This window comes from Podarcis tiliguerta (assembly GCF_965153285.1).
Source record: "Podarcis tiliguerta genome assembly, chromosome: 6".
Classification (NCBI taxonomy): Eukaryota; Metazoa; Chordata; class Lepidosauria; order Squamata; family Lacertidae; genus Podarcis; species Podarcis tiliguerta.
In genome coordinates this window covers 3,312,106-3,333,646 of record NC_139539.1, presented here as the reverse complement: position 1 = coordinate 3,333,646, position 21,541 = coordinate 3,312,106, and the positions used below count along the sequence as shown (strand labels likewise).

Here is a 21,541-nt window from a genome sequence, read left to right as displayed (position 1 = left end):
GTACTCTATAAATTTCTCCCACATTTTGCTAAAAAAATTTATCAGCTTGGTTTCTGATCTCCACGGTCAACTTTGCCATTTCAACATAGTTCATCATCTTGGTTATCCACCCTTGGTTGGGACTTTCTCTTCCTTCCACTTCTGGGCAAAAAGCATTCTTTTTAAGTACTTTGGTATTTCATCCCTTATTATTCCCAATAGAAAAGCTTCTGGTTTTTTGATGAAGGCTAACTTGAACATTTTTTCCAATTCACTATATATCATTTCCCAGAATTACTATTTTACACATCCACCACAGTAAACCCAGAATCTTACTCAGGGCTCCCACAGACCATTTCCCCTTCCTCATAGGTAACAGAAGAAATTCTGCAACAAAAGTTAGAAGCACAACCTTGATTTGCATTGTTTTAATTTAATTTTAATTTTTATTATAATTTGACTCTGCGATGTGAGCTTTCCAGCCTCAATGCTATTCTCCCTTTTTCCCACTCTTGTGTGCATTTTCTTTTCCAACCGTGCAGAAAAACTTCATCGGCGTCTGTGCTGCAAACCGGTTCAAGAAGATCACCAGCGCGGGATCCCTGACCGCGTTGGGCGTCTGAGCGGCGGGGCTGGAAGCGGGCAGAATCGAGCGACACGTGGACGCAAAGGGGACGGGGGGGGCTCCCGGCGGGAAGCTTGAACTGCGTTGTGCCCCACGTCTCAGGGACTTGCTTGGGCAAGAGGATCGGGGCCTGCCCCAGCGCTGGCTCCTTCCCAGAGAGCTGGGGGTGAGAAGCGGGTGGACATATCCCATGTGTAGGATATTTGCTCTCTCCGATAGCATCCCCATATTCCCGCGCAGTTGCCACTAAGCCAGTCTTCCCTACCTCTCCGTATTGTCTGACTTTAGCACCGTCCTCCTGTTTAGTGGCTGTTCCGCTGCCTCTGCCTCTTGGACTCCACGCTCCACACAAACCCAGCTTCCTGGGTGCCACGCTGCTCTTGGACTGCTGCTAAGGACCTCACCCGACATACGTCTGACCGTTCGCTGCTTTCAAGGGACCTTCCGAAACCACTGCAGCCAACTGCATCTTCTTACCTTTGCTACGCCTTGTTTTTTGCCTCCGATTCCACCGTGCAAACTTTAAGGGAACTGGTTTCTGGGATGGCTGTGGCTTGCCTGAACTGCAGTTTCTCCGCTGTGACCGTCCTCTCCCCAGCTGCCCAGACTGGTTCTGTAACCTTCCCCAGCGAGCCAAAATCTTGACCCCACAGTGCTGGGGGGAGCACCTTCCCAAGCCCCCAAGATTGTGCATACAGGGCATGTTGGATCGCCCCCCACACCCCTGAGTGAGAAATCCCAAACCTTTGCGATAAGGATTTTGCCAGGCTGCCAACCCTGTGCCCGTCTCCTTCTGCAGAACGGCTTCTCGGCTTCCAATCTGCTTGCGCCACCCACAAACCGCTCGCTGCCTTGGCACCCCCGAGACGTCTCTGCTCTGACTTTTTGCACAGAAGTTGCACCTCACAACCCTGCTTAGGAAGGCCTTGTCCCCCTGCGTGCTCTTGGAGCATAGCTGTCAACTTTTCCATTTTCTTGCGAGGAATCCTATTTGGAATAAGGGACTTTCCCTTAAAAAAAGGGAAAAGTTGACAGCTATCTCTTGGAGTTAGCTGAGGTTTGCAGTGTTTCTCAACCTCGGGTCCCCAGATGTTGTTGGACTACAACTCCCATCGTCCCTGGGCTCTGGCCTTTCTAGCTAGGGATGATGGGAGTTGTAGTTCAACAACATCTGGCGACCCGAGGTTGAGAAAGGCTGCGTGATGGTCTAGCACAAGAAATGCCTTGTCCCCACAAGGGCAGCCTTGCAGACCCTTCCCCAGCAAAAAAACCCACACACCAAAAACAACCTCAAGGACTTGAACCCCACTGCGCCAGGGACGGCTGTGGGAAGCTGATAATGCGGACAGGAAACTGCCTTTTCCGGCCTGCGCACTCAGAGATCCTCTAGGCTCTGGGCGGGCAGGAAGCAAACTGCCGGCATTCCAGGAGGAACATCCCCAGATGGGCAGCTGGTCCAGAGGAGGAGGAGGAGGAGGAGGAGAATAAGAAGACAGCATTGTGCAAACCACTTTGTGCTAACCTCTTTGCCCTTCTGCGCTGCCGAAGGGTCTGGAAGGGGAACGGGGAGGAGTGGAAGGGGAAGGGGAGAGCAAGGCTCTTGCATCCCACCCCCCCAAAGGAAGAGGGGAAGGAGATGGACTAATGAAGACCATCTGGGCTGGGCTGGCCTCGCCACGGCCGCCTCCTCGCCCATCTGAAAGGGCTGCTTCAGAGCCGGCCACCAACAGAGAGGAGTGCTCCAAGTGTGCCTGTTGAGTGTTTGTGCGCACATCGGAGATCTCCTCCATTAGCCCAGGGTCACTCCCCTGTAGATCCCGGGAAACCGGCCTCAAACGGAACTGCAGGCCAAAGCCGAGCATGTTTTTGCAAAACCTCTTTTATTTAAACTTCCCTCCAACTCCCCCTTAGGCTAATGACCCAGAATAACCCGGGAAAATGTAGTTCCATGGAAGGGTGTGGAGGAAGCAGGGGTGTTGACAAGAGTTTGATTGAGGCTTTTAGTTCCTGCAGCACTTGGTGTGCTTTGGGAATCCTTGCTGCATGTGCCTTTCCCACAGCCGAGCCAGGTAGGTCACTCGCGAACCCATTTTCCTGATGGGCAAGCTGAGGCCAGAAGGAACCGGTACAAGGGGACGTGTGGACTGCCACTGAAAGGAGAAACCCGGAGTCTCTCCCATCTCCTGGTAACATGTACAGGCTGCCCCAACGTGGCGCCTGCCAGATGTTCTGGACTACAACTCCCAACAACATCACCCAGCATGTCTGCTGGCCAGGGATGGGGTTGGAAGGGCAGTAGCCCAGTGGCAGAACACCAGTCCCAGGTTCAGATCCTGGCATCTCCAGGTAGGGCCGGGAAAACGCTACACCTAAAGCCCTTGGAGGGTTGCTGCAAGTCAGTGAAAGCAATGCTCAGCTGAATGGACCTGCGAGTCTGACTTGGAATCATGCGGCATCATATTTTCCGATGTGATGGAAGGGGGTGGACGCTGCTTCCTGGGAGGTTTTTAAGCAGAGATTGGATGCCCATCTGCCATGGAATCTCGAGTTGATATTCCTGCCTTGCGAAATGACCGCCAGGGTAACCTTCTCTCTCTACAATAACATATAGAGGGCCGCAGGTTAGACAAGGCTGATGTTGAAGACAAAGTCTGAGATTGGACAAGTTTCCCCAACTGTGCTGGGCCTGGAGGTTAACCCGAGCAACACGGTTCAGGTCCGATCCAGAATCCAAGGATTCCGCGAGGAGCCAGTCCAACAGGGCCAAGGCAGGACACGAGGCAGGAAACCAGGCAAGGTCAGGCACAGGGCAACAGGCAGCTTCCAGCAAGCAGCAATGTTGCTCCCACAACCTGGGGCAGGGTCTAACAGCCTTTTATCTCTGTCGGGGTAACAGCCGGTCCTGATCCCCCGGCGACTCACCTCCCTGTCTCACCCGAAGGCGAGCACTCCTGCAAGTACTTAGGTCTCTCCTTTTCTCAGACCTGAGTCTCTGCAGCTCGGGAGACGTCGGTGGGTGACTAGACCCAGGGGCCACCTCAGCCGCCCCTGACCCAACCGGTAGTGGAGCAGCTGTAAGTGATGGCCCAGCTGGAGGCAACAAGGTCATCCCCGCATCTGGAGCCAGGGCAGGCTCAGGCCCCTGACTCGGCCCAGCTGGTGCCTGCTGCAGGGGAACCTGTGCAGACTGGGACTCTTCAGGATCAGGCCCCAGACTTGGTCCAGATGCCGCCTGAGGCAGAGGATCGGGTGCGGACTGAGCCTCCTCTGGTTCTGAGTCTGAACCCAAGTCCCAGGCCATCACACCAATGACGGAGCAGGGATACACTTGGAGCATGACGCAATCCCAGTCACACCACTCCCTACTCTTAAGCCAAGGGATCCATCCATCTCTCTCCCTGCCTCATTTTGGCCTCTGCACCGCTGGCAACCCAAGAGGCATATGGCTGACCAGGGAGTTAAGAGCAGCTCTCTTGGGATCAGGTCCAGCACCTCCTCTGCCAGAATACAAAGGACTCTGGGGTTGCGGCGCTCATTTCGCTTTTCAGGCCAAGGGAGCCAGCGTTTGTCCACAGACAGCTTTCCGGGTCATGTGGCCAGCATGACCCTCTCTTCTCCGCAAGGCCTGGAAACGATGCCTTATGAGGAACGGCTAAGGGAGCTGGGCATGTTTAGCCTGGAGAAGAGGAGGTTAAGGGGTGATATGATAGCCATGTTCAAATATATAAAAGGATGTCACATAGAGGAGGGAGAGAGGTTGTTTTCTGCTGCTCCAGAGAAGCGGACACGGAGCAATGGATCCAAACTACAAGAAAGAAGATTCCACCTAAACATTAGAAAGAACTTCCTGACAGTAAGACCTGTCCGACAGTGGAATTTGCTGCCAAGGAGTGTGGTGGAGTCTCCTTCTTTGGAGGTCTTTAAGCAGAGGCTTGACAACCATATGTCAGGAGTGCTCTGATGGTGTTTCCTGCTTGGCAGGGGGTTGGACTCGATGGCCCTTGTGGTCTCTTCCAACTCTATGATTCTATGATGCTCCAAGCTCATTTGGGACAGTTGTTTTCGAACCTTTCCAAGCCACTTTCCCTTTGGTTCCCTAAACTCATCCCTCTGCCATACAAAAAGTGCCATTCAGAATAGCAGCCTGCACAAACCCACAACAGAGGAACACCATAAAATTCCAAGCAGCCACAGTTAGTTGCACATTTGTTCAAAATCCAGTTAATTTAGTCTAATTAGTTCACCACAATTCATGAACTTGATCTCTTCTCAAAGTCTGACAGACTTACACCTCTAGTGCCAGCCTGCTGCCTTTGCCTCTTAGCACCCCCCAGAAAACAGGTAAAGGACCCCTGGATGGTTAAGTCCAGTCAAAGGTGACTATGGGGTTGCGGCGCTCATTTCGCTTTTCAGGCCAAGGGAGCCGGTATTTGTCCACAGACAGCTTTCTGGGTCATGTGGCCAGCATGACTAAGCTGCTTCTGGTGCAACAGGACACTGTGACAGAAGCCAGAGCGCACAGAAACGCCGTTTCCCTTCCCGCCACAGCGGTACCTATTAATCTACTTGCACTGGCATGCTTTCGAACGGCTAGGTTGGCTGGAGCTGAGACATAGCAACGGGAGCTCACCCCGTCACAGGGATTCGAACCGCCGACCTTCCGATCGGCAAGCCCAAGAGGCTCTGTGGTTTAGACCACAGTGCCACCCGCGTCCTTCCCAGAGGGGCACTACCTCCTACTTTGGGAACCACTGATTTAGCAATGGAGAGAAAGGCGTGTTTTTCTGCCCATTTTAACTTTGGTCTGAGGATGGGTTGGGATTGCGTGTATTTTCTGACAGTTGCGGGAGGGCGGATCCTGTGTCTACTGATTTACTAAGCTTTCCCCCAGTTCCACGAAGGTCTCCAGCTTGAGTTTGTCACGGTGCCTCCCCATGGAGAAAAAAGCAGTTTCTGCCCCCCCCCCCGGTTGTGTCTGGCTGAGTGATCTCTTGATGTGCCCCCAGCGCCCCCACTCCTTGCCACTCCTGGCTGAATGTAAATAAATGTACAGATTCAAGCACCAGTCCTTTGCCTTGCGTCCTCCAAAGGAGGGTGGGGAGGGCTGTATTTTTCTGAGTGCAGCAGGGAGATTCCTGCAGGGTTGGACTAGATGACCCCCAGGTTCCCTTCCAACCTTACAATTCTGGCTTGCTACGTCCTGCGCTAGCAATGGGGAAGGGGCAGTGCAGTCTTAAGGCCCTGGGGACACTCTCTCATTACTGAAAAGAAGTGGCACGATTGAAGCTTATAAAATTATGCATTGGGTTTTATAAGATTACGGCATTGAGAATTTCTTCCTCCTTCTCTCACAACATGAAAACTTGCAGACGTCCAATGAAGCTGAATGTTGGAAGATTCGGGGCAGAGAAATGAAAGGACTCCTTTGCACAGCACACACTTAAACTACAAAACTTTATCTCACCGGAGGCAGTGATGATGATGATGATAAATAAACACCAGGTATAAAAACAATTGATTAAAATACAACTTAAAAACAAGATTAAAATACAACATTAAAATGCAGCCTCATTTCAGTAGGAACTCAAATCAAATACTTTTTTGGGGATGAAAACGTCAAGTCTTCACCAAGGCTAACTTTCCAGACTGGTCCTACGTGGGCCAGAAAAAAGCCAGGGAATTCCCCAAATAGGAGTTCCATCACAGAAGGAGAAAGGAAAGAGGGGAAGTGGATCAAGTTGATTCCAAGCCAAAGGCCAGGCGGAACAACTCTGTCTTACAGGCCCTGTGGAAAGAAATCAGATCCTGCAGGGCCCTGGTCTCATGAGACAGAGCGTTCCACCAGGCCGGGGCCAGTGCTGAAAAGGCCCTGGCTCTGGTTGAGGCTAATCTGACTTCCTTAGGGCCCGGGACCTCGTGGGTGTTGCTATTAATGGACCTTAAGGTCCTCCGCGGCCTTCAGCCTAGGTGGTTGCTTTTTTTTTTTGCTTTTTTTTGACAATGTAATAATCATAAATAAATAGGAATAAAGTTGTGGACCTCCCCACCGAGACCATTCCATTGTAACTATCCAACCTGCCAAAATTTCAACACCTCTTGCGATGGTTTGACCCCTTTCCGTTTTAACAATACAAATTCTACAAACACCTTCCATATCTCCTCAAAATAATTTCTCCCGCATATTCCCCGTCTTACCTTAATGGCACATGTTCCTTTATCACTAATAGCTATATCCCACACCTCTTTATACCATTCTTCCGTTTTACATTCCGCTTACCCCTTCCACTTCCTAGCTATCACGATTTGTGCAGCTGTCAATAAATTTGTGAGCAAGTCCTCCATAGTCTGCGAACTTCCCACCACGTCATAAATTGATAATAATGCTACCTCTGGACTTTCGGTCACTAGGTAAAGGTAAAGTACCCCTGACCGTTAAGTCCAGTTGCGGACGACTCGGGGGGTTGTGGTGCTCATCTCGCTTTACTGGCTGAGGGAGCCGGCGTTTTGTCTGCAGACATTTTCCGGGTCATGTGACGAACCAGAGCAGCGCACGGAAACGCCATTTACCTTCCCGCCGGAGTGGTACCTATTTATCTACTTGCACTGGCATGCTTTCGAACTGCCAGGTTGGCAGGAGCAGGGACCGAGCAACGGAAGCTCACCCCATCACAGGGATTCGAACCGGCGACCTTCCGATCGGCATGCCCTAGGCTCTGTGGTTTAACCCATAGCGCCACCTACTTTTTAAGAAGGTGGCTTTAAAAAAAAGATTAGGCAAATCTGTGGAAGAGAGGCCCAGCCGGGATGACTCTGCTCTGTATGCTCTGTGCTATACAGTTGGAGACCACAATGCTTCTGACTCCCAGTTGCTGGAAACTGCAAGAAGGGAGAGCGGTCTTGGGTTCGAATCCTGCTTGCTGGTTTCCTGCAGGCATCTGGTCAACCGCTGTGAGCAGAGGATGCTGGGCTGGGTTCCAGGTGTGCATCCCTGGGGCAGCAGGTAAGCGGAGGAGAGCCGTGGCCCTTGATTCTGGGTGCTCCAGGTGGGTGAACTCCCTTTTCTTGCCCGTCTGGTGAGCAGAGGAACCAGTAATATTGTATGTGCCTTTTTGATTGCTGACTGTTTGACAGTGGAACAGTCTCCCACTAGAAGTGGTGGGCTCTCCTTCCTCGGAGTCTTTTAAGCAGAGGTTCGGTGGCCATTGTTGTAAACAAAATCTGCCCTTTCCCCCTTTTGGGGTATCCAAGAGTCCTTACGTAGGTTCCCAACCAGAGAATATTGAGAAGCAAAGCAGCTAGTAAGCCTGATCTTTATTGATCTGTTGCAACAGGGTGCTCCCCTCACCCACAGGAAAGGAGGAACCCAGAAGCAAGGTGTGCCCACCCTTATATAGACATTTTAAATTCCATGCCCTGGAGCTCAAGACCACCCCTCCATTCATCATACATACATCACAGAAGGGGTGTAACCCAAGACCACCCCCCCAGACACATCATACCTACATCACAGAAAGGGCGGTCTACAGCAGAAATCTGACTGTGTTGTTTATCTCCTGTCTGGCAGGGTACCTGTTAATGGTCACTTGATTGGATACCCTGGGGTGCCTGGCCAGTCTTTTGTAATGACAAATACTTAGTTCCTGAGCCAGGTCACAGGCTCACCCTATTCAAACACAGACATACCCTAAAGACAGGATTTGTGAAGGAAAAGACAATGGGGAGGCTTTTCCATTTTCCTTTGACCTTGCAGAGATAACATTTGGTCAGTTTGGGAATCAAAAATGGTTTCAGGTCCTTCTTCCTGTGCTGATCTATGTACGTGCTTGGTTGGTACATTTATTATATATCTAAGACCTTAAAATTCTTATCACACCATCTGTCAGGGGTGATTTATTTGAGATTCCTGCACTGAAAGGGGGTTGGACTAGATGCCTCTTGGGGGCCCTTCCATAGTCCCTTCTATGACACCGGCCCAGCTCCTCAGCTCCCTGCAGGCTCCTCCACTCAGGCTTCTGCTGAGCTGCCAGTCAGCAGGCTTGCCAGACCAGCCCCTGCCTAGCTCTCTCTGCCCTGGGATCGGGTGATTCTATATATAGAATCTCCTTCCCAAGAGGGCACCCAGCTGGCTGCAGCGTCCCAGAATGGCATTCAGGAGAGGTTGCCCAGGGTGTTTCACAAGCCTGAGATTGCACAGCATGGCCCTGTCTGAGTCTGCTGAAGGAGCCCATGGGGGCGAGGCAGGGCGTGTGCAGAGGAGGGTGACCAAGATGATCTGGAAACCAAACCTGATGAGGAACAGTTGAAGGAACTGGGTATGTTTTGCCTGGAAAATAATAATAATAATAATAATAATAATAATAATAATAATAATAATAATAATAAAATGTATACCCTCCCCATCCAAGACCAGGCTCAGGGCAGCTAACACCAGGTATAAAAACAATTGATTAAAATACAATTTAAAAACAAGATTAAAATACAACATTAAAATGCAGCCTCATTTCAGTAGAAACTCAGGGCGGTTCACAGCAATAAAATCACAGTAAAATCACATAATAGGGAAAAAGAAAGGTGGAAAAAACCCCCAATTTAAAATACAGGCTAAAATGCAATTTAAAATGCAGCCTCGTTTTAACATAGCCAATAAATCAAGACCATAAGCGGAGGGAAACATAAGGGTCGGACTGAGTCCAAACCAAAGGCCGGGCGGAACAGCTCTGTCTTGCAGGCCCTGTGGAAAGATGTCAAGTCCCGCAGGGCCCTGGTCTCTTGTGATAGAGCGTTCCACCATGTCGGGGCCGGTGCTGAAAAGGCCCTGGCCCTAGTAGAGACCAATCTAACCTCCTTGAGGCTTGGGACCTCCAAAGTGTTGTCATTTGTGGACCTTAAGGTCCTCCGCGGGGCATGCCAGGAGAGGCGGTCCCGTAGAAAAGAGGCTGTGAGAAGAGAAACGAAAGCCATCATCAAATATCTGTCACATGATGAAAAAGGGAGCAAGCTTGTTTTCTCCAGCTCTGGAGGGTAGGACTCGAACCCATGGCTTCAAATTGCCGGAAAGGAGATTCCGATGAAACATTCGGAATTTTTTTTTTGACAGTAAGAGCCGTTTGGCAGTGGAACAGACTCCCACGAGAGGAGGTGGAGTCTCCTTCCTTGGAGGTTTTTAAACAGAGGTTGGATGACCATCTGTCATGGATACTTTAACTGAGATTCCTGCATTTCAGGGGGTTGGACTAGATGACCCTCAGGTCCCTTCCATTCTACGATTCTATAAGAGAAGTGGCATTTAGTGATACCCTATAAGCTAGATGTGTACTTTGTGATGAGATGAGATCTTTTCTCTCCATCCACCTCTCTCGGGTAGCGTTTCCTTCCAACCTTTCCCAGTTCAAGGAAGACCATTCTTCTCCACTCAAAATTAGTTTTGTACAGAGCTTCTCATTGATGCTTTGCTTCCCTTGGGAAGAGAATCGACCTCCATCGCTTTCCAGATGTGGTTTTGCAGATTGACCAGTTCCTAATAATTGGTGTTCAGGGATGACCTTTGCAGAGCCTTCATGACTTGCAGGCAGGCAACACATACAAAGGGTCTTTGTGGGGTTTGGAAACATGCCTGTGGACAGCAAGAATTGGGGATAATATGTGCAATTCTTCTACTCTCTCTGTTCCTGGGTCATGCTGTAGCCTTATTGGAGTTCACCGATTGGGTCTGTGTTGCTCCCGGACAGGAGGAAGGAAGTCAAATGACACCGAGGTTGGTTCAAAGAAAGAGTTCATAGAATCATAGAATCATAGAGTTGGAAGAGACCACAAGGGCCATCGAGTCCAACCCCCTGCCAAGCAGGAAACACCATCAGAGCACTCCTGACATATGGTTGTCAAGCCTCTGCTTAAAGACCTCCAAAGAAGGAGACTCCACCACACTCCTTGGCAGCAAATTCCACTGGCGAACAGCTCTTACTGTCAGGAAGTTCTTCCTAATGTTTAGGTGGAATCTTCTTGTCGTTTGGATCCATTGCTCCGTGTCCGCTTCTCTGGAGCAGCAGAAAACAACCTTTCTCCCTCCTCTATGTGACATCCTTTTATATATTTGAACATGGCTATCATATCACCCCTTAACCTCCTCTTCTCCAGGCTAAACATGCCCAGCTCCCTTAGCCGTTCCTCATAAGGCATCGTTTCCAGGCCTTTGACCATTTTGGTTGCCCTCCTCTGGACACGTTCCAGTTTGTCAGTGTCCTTCTTGAACTGTGGTGCCCAGAACTGGACACAGTACTCCAGGTGAGGTCTGACCAGAGCAGAATACAGTGGCACTATTACTTCCCTTGATCTAGATGCTATACTCCTATTGATGCAGCCCAGAATTGCATTGGCTTTTTTAGCTGCTGTGTCACACTGTTGGCTCATGTCAAGTTTGTGGTCAACCAAGACTCCTAGATCCTTTTCACATGTACTGCTCTCAAGCCAGGTGTCACCCATCTTGTATTTGTGCCTCTCATTTTTTTGCTCTCTCATTTTTTTGCTCTCCGGATAGCAGAAAGCAGTTGCGTGGTCAGTCCACAGCAAGTCCAAAGAAATGAGAAATTTCATGCAGTATATATATCCTCCAGGCACCCTCTCCCTCCTTCCCCAGGAATCCAACCACGTCAGCCTATGTACGCAGGTTGACATCACATATGTTCCTGCTCTGGTATTCTTAACCATAAAAGGGTATTCCTTCCTGTACCTCTGACCATCAAAGGATCTTCCTGTTCCTACTCTTATCGTGGAACAAGAGGTCATCATCTCTGAGAACACACACTGGCGCTGTTCCCAGACTGGGTCTGTGCGTTTTTTGTGGTCAGGACGTCAGATAAGGCACAGACGTGTCTTCTCTGTTCTACTGGTACAGTCAAGGCCATCCTTGCCGTAACAAACTGATAAAGGAGAGGGCTCCGAGCACAGCTCTGTACAGCTGGGTTTCGGCTCAAGAGCTCAAGTTAAAGCATTTTAGCTAAGGGAAAATAGGGATTTTGGTGCAGTTTCAAACTGCCTGCACAGTCAGTTTTGGGGTTTGGGAAACCCATTCCTTCAATGCCAGATCCTGTCCTGCCAGCAAGAGTTTATGGATCCTTTCTCTCTCCTGAACACCCCTATATCCACTGGGCATTCTGTTGCCCCTGCACTTTGTCAGGTGCTCAGAAAAGGCGCACTTCCTGCTGATGATGTTGTAAACAAAAATCTGCCCCTTTCCCTTATGAGGTATCCAAGAGCCCATATAGAGTCCTTACGTAGGTTCCCTATTGGTAGGAGAAAATAACAGAGGCCAACCAGAGAATATTGAGAAGCAAAGCAGCTAGTAAGCCTGATCTTTATTGATCTGTTGCAACAGGGTGCTCCCCTCACACGCAGGAGGGAGGAGGAACCCAGAACCAAGGTGTGCCTGCCCTTATATAGACATTTTAAATTCCCTGCCCTGGAGCTCCAGACCACCCCTCCATACATCATACAAACATCACAGAAAGGGTGTAACCCAAGACCACCCCCTAGATACATCATACCCACATAACGGAAAGGGCGGTCTACAGCAGAAATCTGAGTGTGTTGTTTATCTCGCCTGACAGGTTACCTGTTAATGCTCACTTGACTGGATGCCCTGGGGAGCCTGGCCAGTCTTTTGTAATGATAAATACTTAGTTCCTGAGCCAGGTCACAGGCTCACCCTATTCATACACAGACATACCCTTAAGACAGGATACAGCAAGAAAAGAAAAGAGAGAAAACACAAATACCAAATTACACGCAGGAATAACAATAGATACTGAATTTTCTTAACAAACAATAAGACATAAATTGGTCTTAACACTAAAGACCGAACCTCCCATCTATTACATATTTCGATTTCATATAACTTATTGCCAGTACACACTTTTACCATTATTACACTTTTTCTTAATAGATCTTAATTCTTATATCTGCCTTTCAGCTATTACTGAAGTTCCTCGAATTCTGCAACTGAGTTTAAACTACTATATTTATATTTCAAATATTCTTTGATAACCTCCCATTTTGAAACAAATTCCTGTTTTGATTTATTCTTTATTTTTGCTAATAGACCATCTAATTCTGCATATTCTGTCAGCTTTTGGATCCAATCAGAACCCCTCCCCCCCCTTAATGGTTCTTCACCCAGGCCAGGGGTCAGCAAACATTTTCAGCAGGGGGCCAGTCCACTGTCCCTCAGAACTTGTGGGGGGCCAGACTATGGTATATTGGGGGGGGGGGGATGAACGAATTCCTATGCCCCACAAATAACCCAGAGATGCATTTTAAATAAAAGGACACATTCTACTCATGTAAAAACAAGCTGATTCCAGGACCATCCGCAGGCCGGATTAAGAAGGCGATTGGGCCGGATCCAGCCCCTGGGCCTTAGGTTGCCTACAGACAATGACTTCACCAGAACCTACCCTGGATATTATTTGCTGGAATTCAGGGCTTAGAAGGGTCTCAGCATACAGCTTCCTGCCTACCCCACCTCAAACTCATAACAAAATCTTTTCAGGAAAGCACACAAGTTTTCAAATTTGAAGAACATTGCCTTATTTTTAAAGAAGAGCTATGTGATGGTTTGAAGCTTGCATCCACTTTGCAGATGGGCAGGCTATAAATAATAAAAGTATTATTGTTATTGTTATTATTTTATTTATTTATTTTATTGGAGCAATAAAGGGAACATTATTTGGTGATAGATTATTTTTTGGGAGGGTGGGAGGGAGATAGCTTGGAAATAGCACTGTGGTAGCCTGGGTCTTTGTTTGGATCTTGAAGGAAGGCAACTGCTGCATAAATGCTAAGCAGTACTTGTTTTTTAAATGAAAAGTGTTGTTGTTTAGTCGTTTAGTCGTGTCCGACTCTTCGTGACCCCCTGGACCAGAGCACACCTCTGTCTTTCACTGCCTCTGCAGTTTGGTCAAACTCATGCTGGTAGCTTTGAGAACACTGTCCCACCATCTCGTCCTCTGCCGTCCCCTTCTCCTTGTGCCCTCCATCTTTCCCAACATCAGGGTTTTTTCCAGGGTGGCCAAAGCATTGGAGCCTCAGCTTCACGATCTGTCCTTCCAGTGAGCTGATTTCCTTCAGAATGGAGAGGTTTGATCTTCTTGCAGTCCGTGGGACTCTCAAGAGTCTCCTCCATCACCAGAATTCAAAAGCATCCATTCTTCGGCGATCAGCCTTCTTTATGGTCCAGCTCTCACTTCCATACATCACTACTGGGAAATCTATAGCTTTAACTAGATGGACCTTTGTTGGCAAGGGGATGTCTCTGCTTTTTAAGGTACTTAGGCATATAGGCCTTTTGGAGGATGAGCTGTAGCTGCAGCCCTGACCCAGCCCTTTTGTCCATGCAAAATCCGTTTGCTCCTTCCGCCACCCACTAGGCTCAGTGAGTAATCGGAGATAAGATCAGCAGTCCCAGGGAAGGAAGGGGGGGATCCAGTCCGAGAGGGCAGGAAGGGGGAAAAGTCTTGTTACGGAAATTACAGGGAGGGGGGGGGGACATCTTTAAAGTTGTTAAATGTTACAAATATTATGCCTGAATGTATCCTTTCAACTTGACAGCTCAGGGAAGTTACCTAGCTTTAAAAATAATATAAAATCAACTCCATTGTCAGTTTCCTCCATTCCAAAGCTACTTTCCCATTGAAAAAGGACTCCAGGAAGTGCCCAGAGGTGACAATTGCTGAGCTGATTGTTGGCCAAGGAGAGCCTAATCCCATCACCAAACTTACCAAGGGCTCCAGACATGCAAAGGAAGTTCTATTGTACTTTGGGTGGTGGGACCTCAGAGGTACTTATAACCTGGGTCTTGCCCTGACATGTCTGCTTATGCTAATTTTGAACCAAGGACTTGTCTGGACCTGTTTGCCAAGACTGAACTAGTGTAACCCCTGTCTAAAAAGGTAAAGGGACCCCTGACCATTAGGTCCAGTCGTGACCGACTCTGGCGTTGCGGCGCTCATCTCGCTTTACTGGCCGAGGGAGCCGGCGTACAGCTTCCGGGTCATGTGGCCAGCAGGACTAAGCCGCTTCTGGCGAACCAGAGCAGCGCACGGAAACGCTGTTTACCTTCCCGCCAGAGCGGTACCTATTTATCTACTTGCACTTTGATGTGCTTTTGAACTGCTAGGTGGGCAGGAGCAGGGACTGAGCAACAGGAGCTCACCCCATCACGGGGATTCGAACCTCCGACCTTCTGATCAGCAAGTCCAAGGCTCTGTGGTTTAACCCACAGCGCCACCTGAGTCCCTAACCTCTCCTTGTCTACCCCTCCCCTTTTGTGACATGTCAATGACGTAGCAATGATGCTGCACAAAGTGTATTCTGGGATATGGTGGGAAAGTTTTAAAAGTCCTTGTCTCCCCATCCTCGGCGTTCAAAATTCCTCTTTGAACCTGTTGCGCAATAAACTTTGGTCTACAGCTATTTGCTCCGGTTGGTGGCTGGACTCCTTCCTTTATTCCGCAGGGCTCTGCCTGACGATCTGGGTGACTGAGCAGCCTCGCACATAGATTTTTCCATAACAGTCTGCAATCCCATGAAAGAGGTGAAGGTCTGTCTGGGAAGAAGGAGTGTCCTTGTAGGGCCAAGTGAGGACTCCATCACTACTGCAAGGGGTTGTTATAAATTCATAGAAAATCAACCATACATCGGATTTGCACTGTTCCATTTTTATTTTACTCCATGAAGGAAGGACTACAAAATGGGGAAGGTTTGATACAGGCAGCCCAGCACATCCACAGGAGCCCTGCCCAGTTGCTATGCCAACCCTGATGGTCCTAGACAGAATACAATCAAGATCACAAAGAACTTGCATATGGGAGTGGATTCAGCATGGACTGGAACAAAGGACAACGATCAGATCTTCCCTCAGGGGGCAGGAAACTGCGACTACCTTTTGTGTTCAGAAAATGACTCATGGGGAGGAGGAGAAGGGAACCAGCCAGGTGACAGGACACTCAGGTTACCACCACAACTCCTCCCTCAACCCCTCCTTTCTGTAATGTATGCATGATGTTTCTGGGGGTGGGCTTGACCTACAGGATGGGAATTTCAAAAGTTTTTATAAGGTCTTGCACACCATTTTTCTGTGTCTTTCCTCTCTCCTGCAAGTGAGGGGAACACCCTGTTGCAACAGTTCAATAAAGGCCAAGCCTACAGGCTGCTGTTTTGCTCCAATTTACTCTGGTTGGTGTCTTTACTTTTTGTCCAAGGGAGCCCTCGGATTTTTCCGGTAACAATGTAAACAAAATCTGCTCCTTTTCCCTTACCCAAGAGCCCATATAGAGTCCTTAAGTGGGTTCCCTATCTGTAGGAGGAAATAACAGAGGCCAACCAGAGAATATTGAGAAGCAAAGCAGCTCGTAAGCCTGATCTTTATTAACTGTTGCAACAGGGTCCCCACTCACCACATGCAGGAGGGAGGAGATATAGACTTTTGAAATTGCCCACCGCATAGCTCAAGACCACCCCAAAAAACATCATACATACATCACAGAAGGAGGTGGTCTACAGCAGAAATCCTGCCTGCCAGGATACCTGATAATGGTCACTGATTGCATTACCTGGGTAGCCTGGCCATTCTTTTGTGGTGGTAAATAATTTAATTCCTGAATCCAGGTCACAGGCTCACCCTATTCATGCAAAAACATGCCCTAAGCAAAAGACAATGGAGGGGCTTTCCCATTTCCTTCCTCCTTGCAGAGAAACTTTTGAGGTCAATTTGGGAGAGTCAAAATGGTTTCAGGATTGTTCTCCTGTACTATTTCAGACACGTAGTTTACATACCTATGTATGTGTTTGCCTTGTAAATTGATGAGCATTTAATTTACAGCCCTTCGAGGGCGGTTCAGCTGAGAGAGCAGCTGGGGGAATGGCCAATTTTCAATCCTTGTGGCTGTGCACGGATTTGAACGCAGGTCCTGCTGGCATAAGGCCTGAACTGTCTCCTTCCAAGAGTTTAAAGGTCCCCGGCATTTGGGGGGAGAGTTTTCCTGCTCCACCTACCCCTGTGCCCTTTTCCACATCCTTCCCTTTCCCAGCGCCTTTGCAGAGGAGCAAAACACTTTCCCCAAAAACAAACAGACCAGCCAACGTCACACATCTCCTCTGAACGGTGCCAGCACACTCAGACTTGGCTCGCTGGCCAGGACTGTCACATCCAACCTCTTTCAGACTCCCTTTCACTGACGCTGGCCAAAAGAAAGTCCCTCCCTCCCTCCCTCCGTCTGTCTGTCTCTTTTCAACCCCCACCGTCAGATTCCAACTGAGGAAGGAAAGTGAGTCAGGGACCAGCCTGGCGTCGCTGGCTGCCTTTTCCAGCCAAAATAGACTGACCAAGGGGTAGACCCAGCCAAATGCCAAGTCTTCGGGTTGACCTCGTGGCAAGGAAGGGCCACTGAGAGGATGCTGGCGTTGCCCTGGGATAAACAATGACAATGACAGATGCTTCTGGGTACCTGTGTTAAGAGGCGTTAAGAGCACTCCTGAAGATAGGAGGGGCTGGCCAGGGTGGTACAGCAGTGGTGTGGTGGTTTGACTTCAGGAGAAACATAGAATTGTGGAGTCATAGAATCATAGAATCATAGAGTTGGAAGAGACCACAAGGGCCATCAAGTCCAACCCCCTGCCAAGCAGGAAACACCATCAGAGCACTCCTGACATATGGTTGTCAAGCCTCTGCTTAAAGACCTCCAAAGAAGGAGACTCCACCACACTCCTTGGCAGCAAATCCACTGTCGAACAGCTCTTACTGTCAGGAAGTTCTTCCTAATGTTTAGGTGGAATCTTATTTCTTGTAGTTTGGATCCATTGCTCCGTGTCCGCTTCTCTGGAGCAGCAGAAAACAACCATTCTTCCTCCTCTTGCGATAGGAATTTTGAGGTCTTAGATATATGTTAAATGTACCAACCAAGCACGTACATAGATTGGCACAGGAAGACCGACCTGGAACCATTTTTGATTCCCAAACTGAAATGTTTTCTCTGCAAGGTCAAAGGAAAATGGAAAAGCCTCCCCATTGTCTTTTCCTTCACAAATCCTGTCTTAAGGGCACATTTGACACATGAATAGGGTGTGAGCCTGTGACCTGGCTCAGGAACTAAGTATTTATCATTTCAAAAGACTGGCCAGGCTCCCCAGGCAATCCAATCAAGTGACCATTAAACAGGTAACCTAGCAGACAGAAGGTAAACAAGGACAGGAGATAAACAAAGCACTCAGATTTCTGCTGTAGACCGCCCTTCCTGTGATGTAGGTATGATGTATCTGGGGGGTGGTCTTGGGTTACACCCCTTCTGTGATGTATGTATGATGTTTATGAGGGTGGTCTTGAGCTCCAGGGCAGGGAATTTAAAATGTCTATATAAGGGCAGGCACACCTGGGTTCTGGGTCCTCCTCCCTCCTGCGTGTGGTGAGTGAGGTCCCTGTTGCAACAGATCAATAAAGATCAGGCTTACTAGCTGCTTTGCTTCTCAATATTCTCTGGTTGGCCTCTGTTATTTTCTCCTACCAATAGGGAACCTACGTAAGGACTCAATATGGGCTCTTGGGTACCCCATAAGGGAAAAGGGCAGATTTTTGTTTACGACACTCTAAGGGTCCTCTAGTCCAACACCCTGCAATGCAGCAATCTCAACTCAAGTATCTCAGCTAAAGTTTCCCATAGGCATCTGGTCAGCCCAGGGCCGGCCCAACCATGAAGCAAGGGAAGGCAACTGCCTCAGGCAGCAGGATCCAGAGGGGCAGCAGATCTCAAAGTCGATTTTGATTGCAGAGGAGGGCAGCCAAGATGATCGAGGTTGTGGAAACCAAGCCTTATGAGGAACGGTTGAAGGAGCTGGGGATCTACAAATATCTCAAGGGCTGTCCCATGCAAGAGGGAACAAGCTTGTTTCCTCCTGCTCCGGAGGGTAGGACTCGAACCAGTGGCTTCAAGGTACAAGAAAGGAGATTCTGACAAAACATCAGGAAGAACGTTTGGACGGCAAGAGCTGTCACACAAGAGGTAGTGGTAGTTTTTAAGCAGAGGTTGGATGACCATCTGTCATGGATACTTTAACTGAGATTCCTGCATTGCAAGGATTGGACTAGATGACCCTCAGGGTTCCTTCCAACTTTACAATTCTATGGCTCTCTTTGTTCCTGGTTTTAATTTTCACCCTCCACTTCCTCCCTGGCAAGGAGGCAGTCAGGAGTGCGTGCAGGAGCCAGGCCCTGTGACCAATAGGACTTTGCAGGACTGGGGCCTTCCTAAGTTTGTTCTGAAGAGGCAAGGTGCGGCCACACAGGTGAGGCCGATTGGTAACTCACAGCACCTGGTGGCAAGAGCCAGGAAGAGATATAAGGTCAGCATTTTTGCTTCAGCTCTTTGCCATAGCAACACGCTTCCTGCCTTGCTGTATTTGGCTTCTTGCTTCCTGATCCTTGAACCTCAAACCTCGGCTTCTTGACTCCCTCCTTCTTGATCCTCGGACCCCTGACTTCTGGCTTCTTGGTTCTCGGACCCTTGACTTCTTGACTCCTTGCTTCCTGACCCTCTGACTCCCAGCTCTCTCACCCTCGGACTCTTGGCTCCTGACTCCTGGACCCCCGTTCGTCCTCCCACCCCGCCATCTTGCCCCCGGTCCCGACGTCCCCTGCCGGGACTTCCATCACCCATGAACCGGACCATGACACAGGCAGACGCTCTTTTGCAGTTCAGAAGTCAAAATGCTTTGTGCCAAACCGTGCATTGGCCACTGCGAGAGCCGGATACTGGACTAGATAGGCCATTGGCTTGATCCTGCAGGCCCTTCTTCTGTCCTTACGACACCCAGGTAGTGTCGCAATGTCCCCCGGCCTCCAGGAAGCGACGTGAGGTTGCTAAGCAAGAGGCTGGCCGGCGGCGTGCCTTGCCTCCTCCGCGGTGCCAGCAAGCTCCTTCCGCCTCTCCTGGAGCCGGGAGAGTTTCCTCCCAGACCGTTTCCTGCTGACAACCCCTGACCAGTCCCTCCCAGTGACCACCCCGCGGCCCTGGCTGGGAACCAGAGCAGCAGCATCTGGTTTGAGTTACCCCGAGAGCTGCTGACGTCTCCTTCCTGTCTGGTTCCCAGGAGTTTGGCTCTACCCGAAATTCGCCCACCTTCAGAGCTGGGCGTGGGGAGAGGAGGGGAGAGGCACAGCCTCAGAACCCAGCGTCCATCCAGGCAGGGGGGAGAGAGATGGCGATGGAGCTGGCTGTCCCTGGCTGGCGTCCCTCTGCCCCTTTGCAGAGCTGACCACTCCTTGCGTTATTCCGGGCACGTATTGGGGTTTCTTTCGCTCGCCTCTGTCCCAGCCTACTTCCCCACGGGAGTTTCCCGGCTGGCTAGTAGAGGCTCTTGGTGATTGATTCACATTCCCTCAGACGTGCGGTAACGCTGGGCTGCCAGGCTGGCTCCAGGCTATAAATGGCTCCAGGGTTGGTCGCGGTTGAGGCCAAGGGGGCCTTGGAAGACGAGGCAGAGGCCAGGGCCAGGGCACTCGGACAAGATGCTGAAGCACAGCGAGAGAAGCAGAGCGGAGGGGAGACCTCAAAATTGCAAAGGACAGAGAGGGTTGAGAAGCGAGCTGCGGAAAAGACTCTAGGAAGCAAAAATGGAGACACCATATCTTTGCTTGTTTGTTTTGCAGCACAATGACACCTTTCGTAAAAATTACAGTGGTACCTCTGGTTAAGAACTTAATTCGTTCCGGAGGTCCGTTCTTAACCTGAAACTGTTCTGAACCTGAGGTACCACTTTGAGAGATAAAACTTTATTTGCATTAGCCAATGGCCATAGCAACAGTAAAACATTACAGTATATGCAGAGAAGGAAACTGAAACTGTTCTTAACCTGAAGCACCACTTTAGCTAATGGGGCCTGCTGCTGCTGCCACGCCGCTGGAGCACGATTTCTGTTCTCATCCTGAAGCAAAGTTCTTAACCCGAGGTACCGCTATTTCTGGGTTAGCGGAGTCTGTAACCTGAAGCGTCTGTAACCCGAGGTACCACTGTACCCTTCTCTTTCCAGGGTCCTGGAGAAACAACAGAGTCCTGCTGGAGCAATTAAAAGCTCACGATGTCCAGCACCCTGTTCTCTTTTTTTTATGACTCTAATAATAATTATAAGTTTTCAGTTACAACAATCCCATAATAGCCTCATGATAACAATGCCAAATTACAATACAGTTATTAATACCAATCATTCAGATGCCAAATTATATAATTTAGGTGCTCCCCGCCATGTGCTAGAATTGATGGTTTGATGGTTTACTTTATTTCTGCGTTTCAAAATCTTATTAATTTCAGTTACACTCCAGTCAAAATAACAGTTCCTTATACAACAACTGTAGGGACGCAGGTGGCGCTGTGGGTTAAACCACAGAGCCTAGGACTTGCCAATCAGAAGGTCAGCGGTTCGAATCCCCGCGACGGGGTGAGCTCCCGTTGCTCGGTCCCCGCTCCTGCCAACCTAGCAGTTCGAACGCACGTCAAAGTGCAAGTAGATAAATGGGTACCGCTCCGGCGGGAAGATAAATGGTGTTTCCGTGCGCTGCTCTGGTTTGCCAGAAGCGGCTTAGTCATGCTGGCCACATGACCCAGAAGCTGTACACCGGCTCCCTCGGCCACTAAAGCGAGATGAGCGCCACAACCCCAAAGTTGGCCACGACTGGACCTAATGGTCAGGGGTCCCTTTACCTTTATACAACAACTGCAGTATTAACGACTTCAATTCGTATTCGTGCATTAAATGATTTGTAAAGGTACAGGTGAAGCCTTCAAACTATATTCTTGTTCTTCCTGTGTGTGGCAATTATTCTGTCCATGATGTTTCGTCCTGTCCTTCCAGCATTCTGGTCTCACAGCAGCCAACCAGATGCCTCTCGCAAGCCAG

At 49.4% G+C, this 21,541-nt stretch overlaps 1 protein-coding gene and 1 long non-coding RNA gene across 7 annotated transcripts in view; one reads left to right on the top strand and one right to left on the bottom strand.

Annotated features, from left to right (window-relative positions):
- MYLK2 (myosin light chain kinase 2) overlaps nt 1-5,669 on the top strand; it is a 45,513-nt gene extending 39,844 nt beyond the window's left edge. For 3 of the 6 annotated variants that reach the window (XM_083447425.1, XM_083447426.1, XM_083447424.1), the window contains exon 12: nt 522-2,113. In XM_083447425.1, the coding sequence (XP_083303551.1) occupies nt 522-602 (81 nt within the window). In that variant the 3' untranslated portion in view covers nt 603-2,113. Of the gene's footprint in view, nt 1-521; nt 2,114-5,610 lie in introns of those variants that run through there. The other 3 variants (XR_014512839.1, XR_014512840.1, XR_014512841.1) reach the window with 2 other exon arrangements.
- LOC310680760 lies at nt 593-5,669 on the bottom strand. The gene is made up of 2 exons (XR_014512916.1): nt 4,623-5,669; nt 593-4,121 (listed from the first exon to the last, which is right to left on the bottom strand). It is a non-coding gene; the product is annotated as an uncharacterized lncRNA (long non-coding RNA).
- Nucleotides 5,670-21,541: the final 15,872 nt, after the last annotated feature.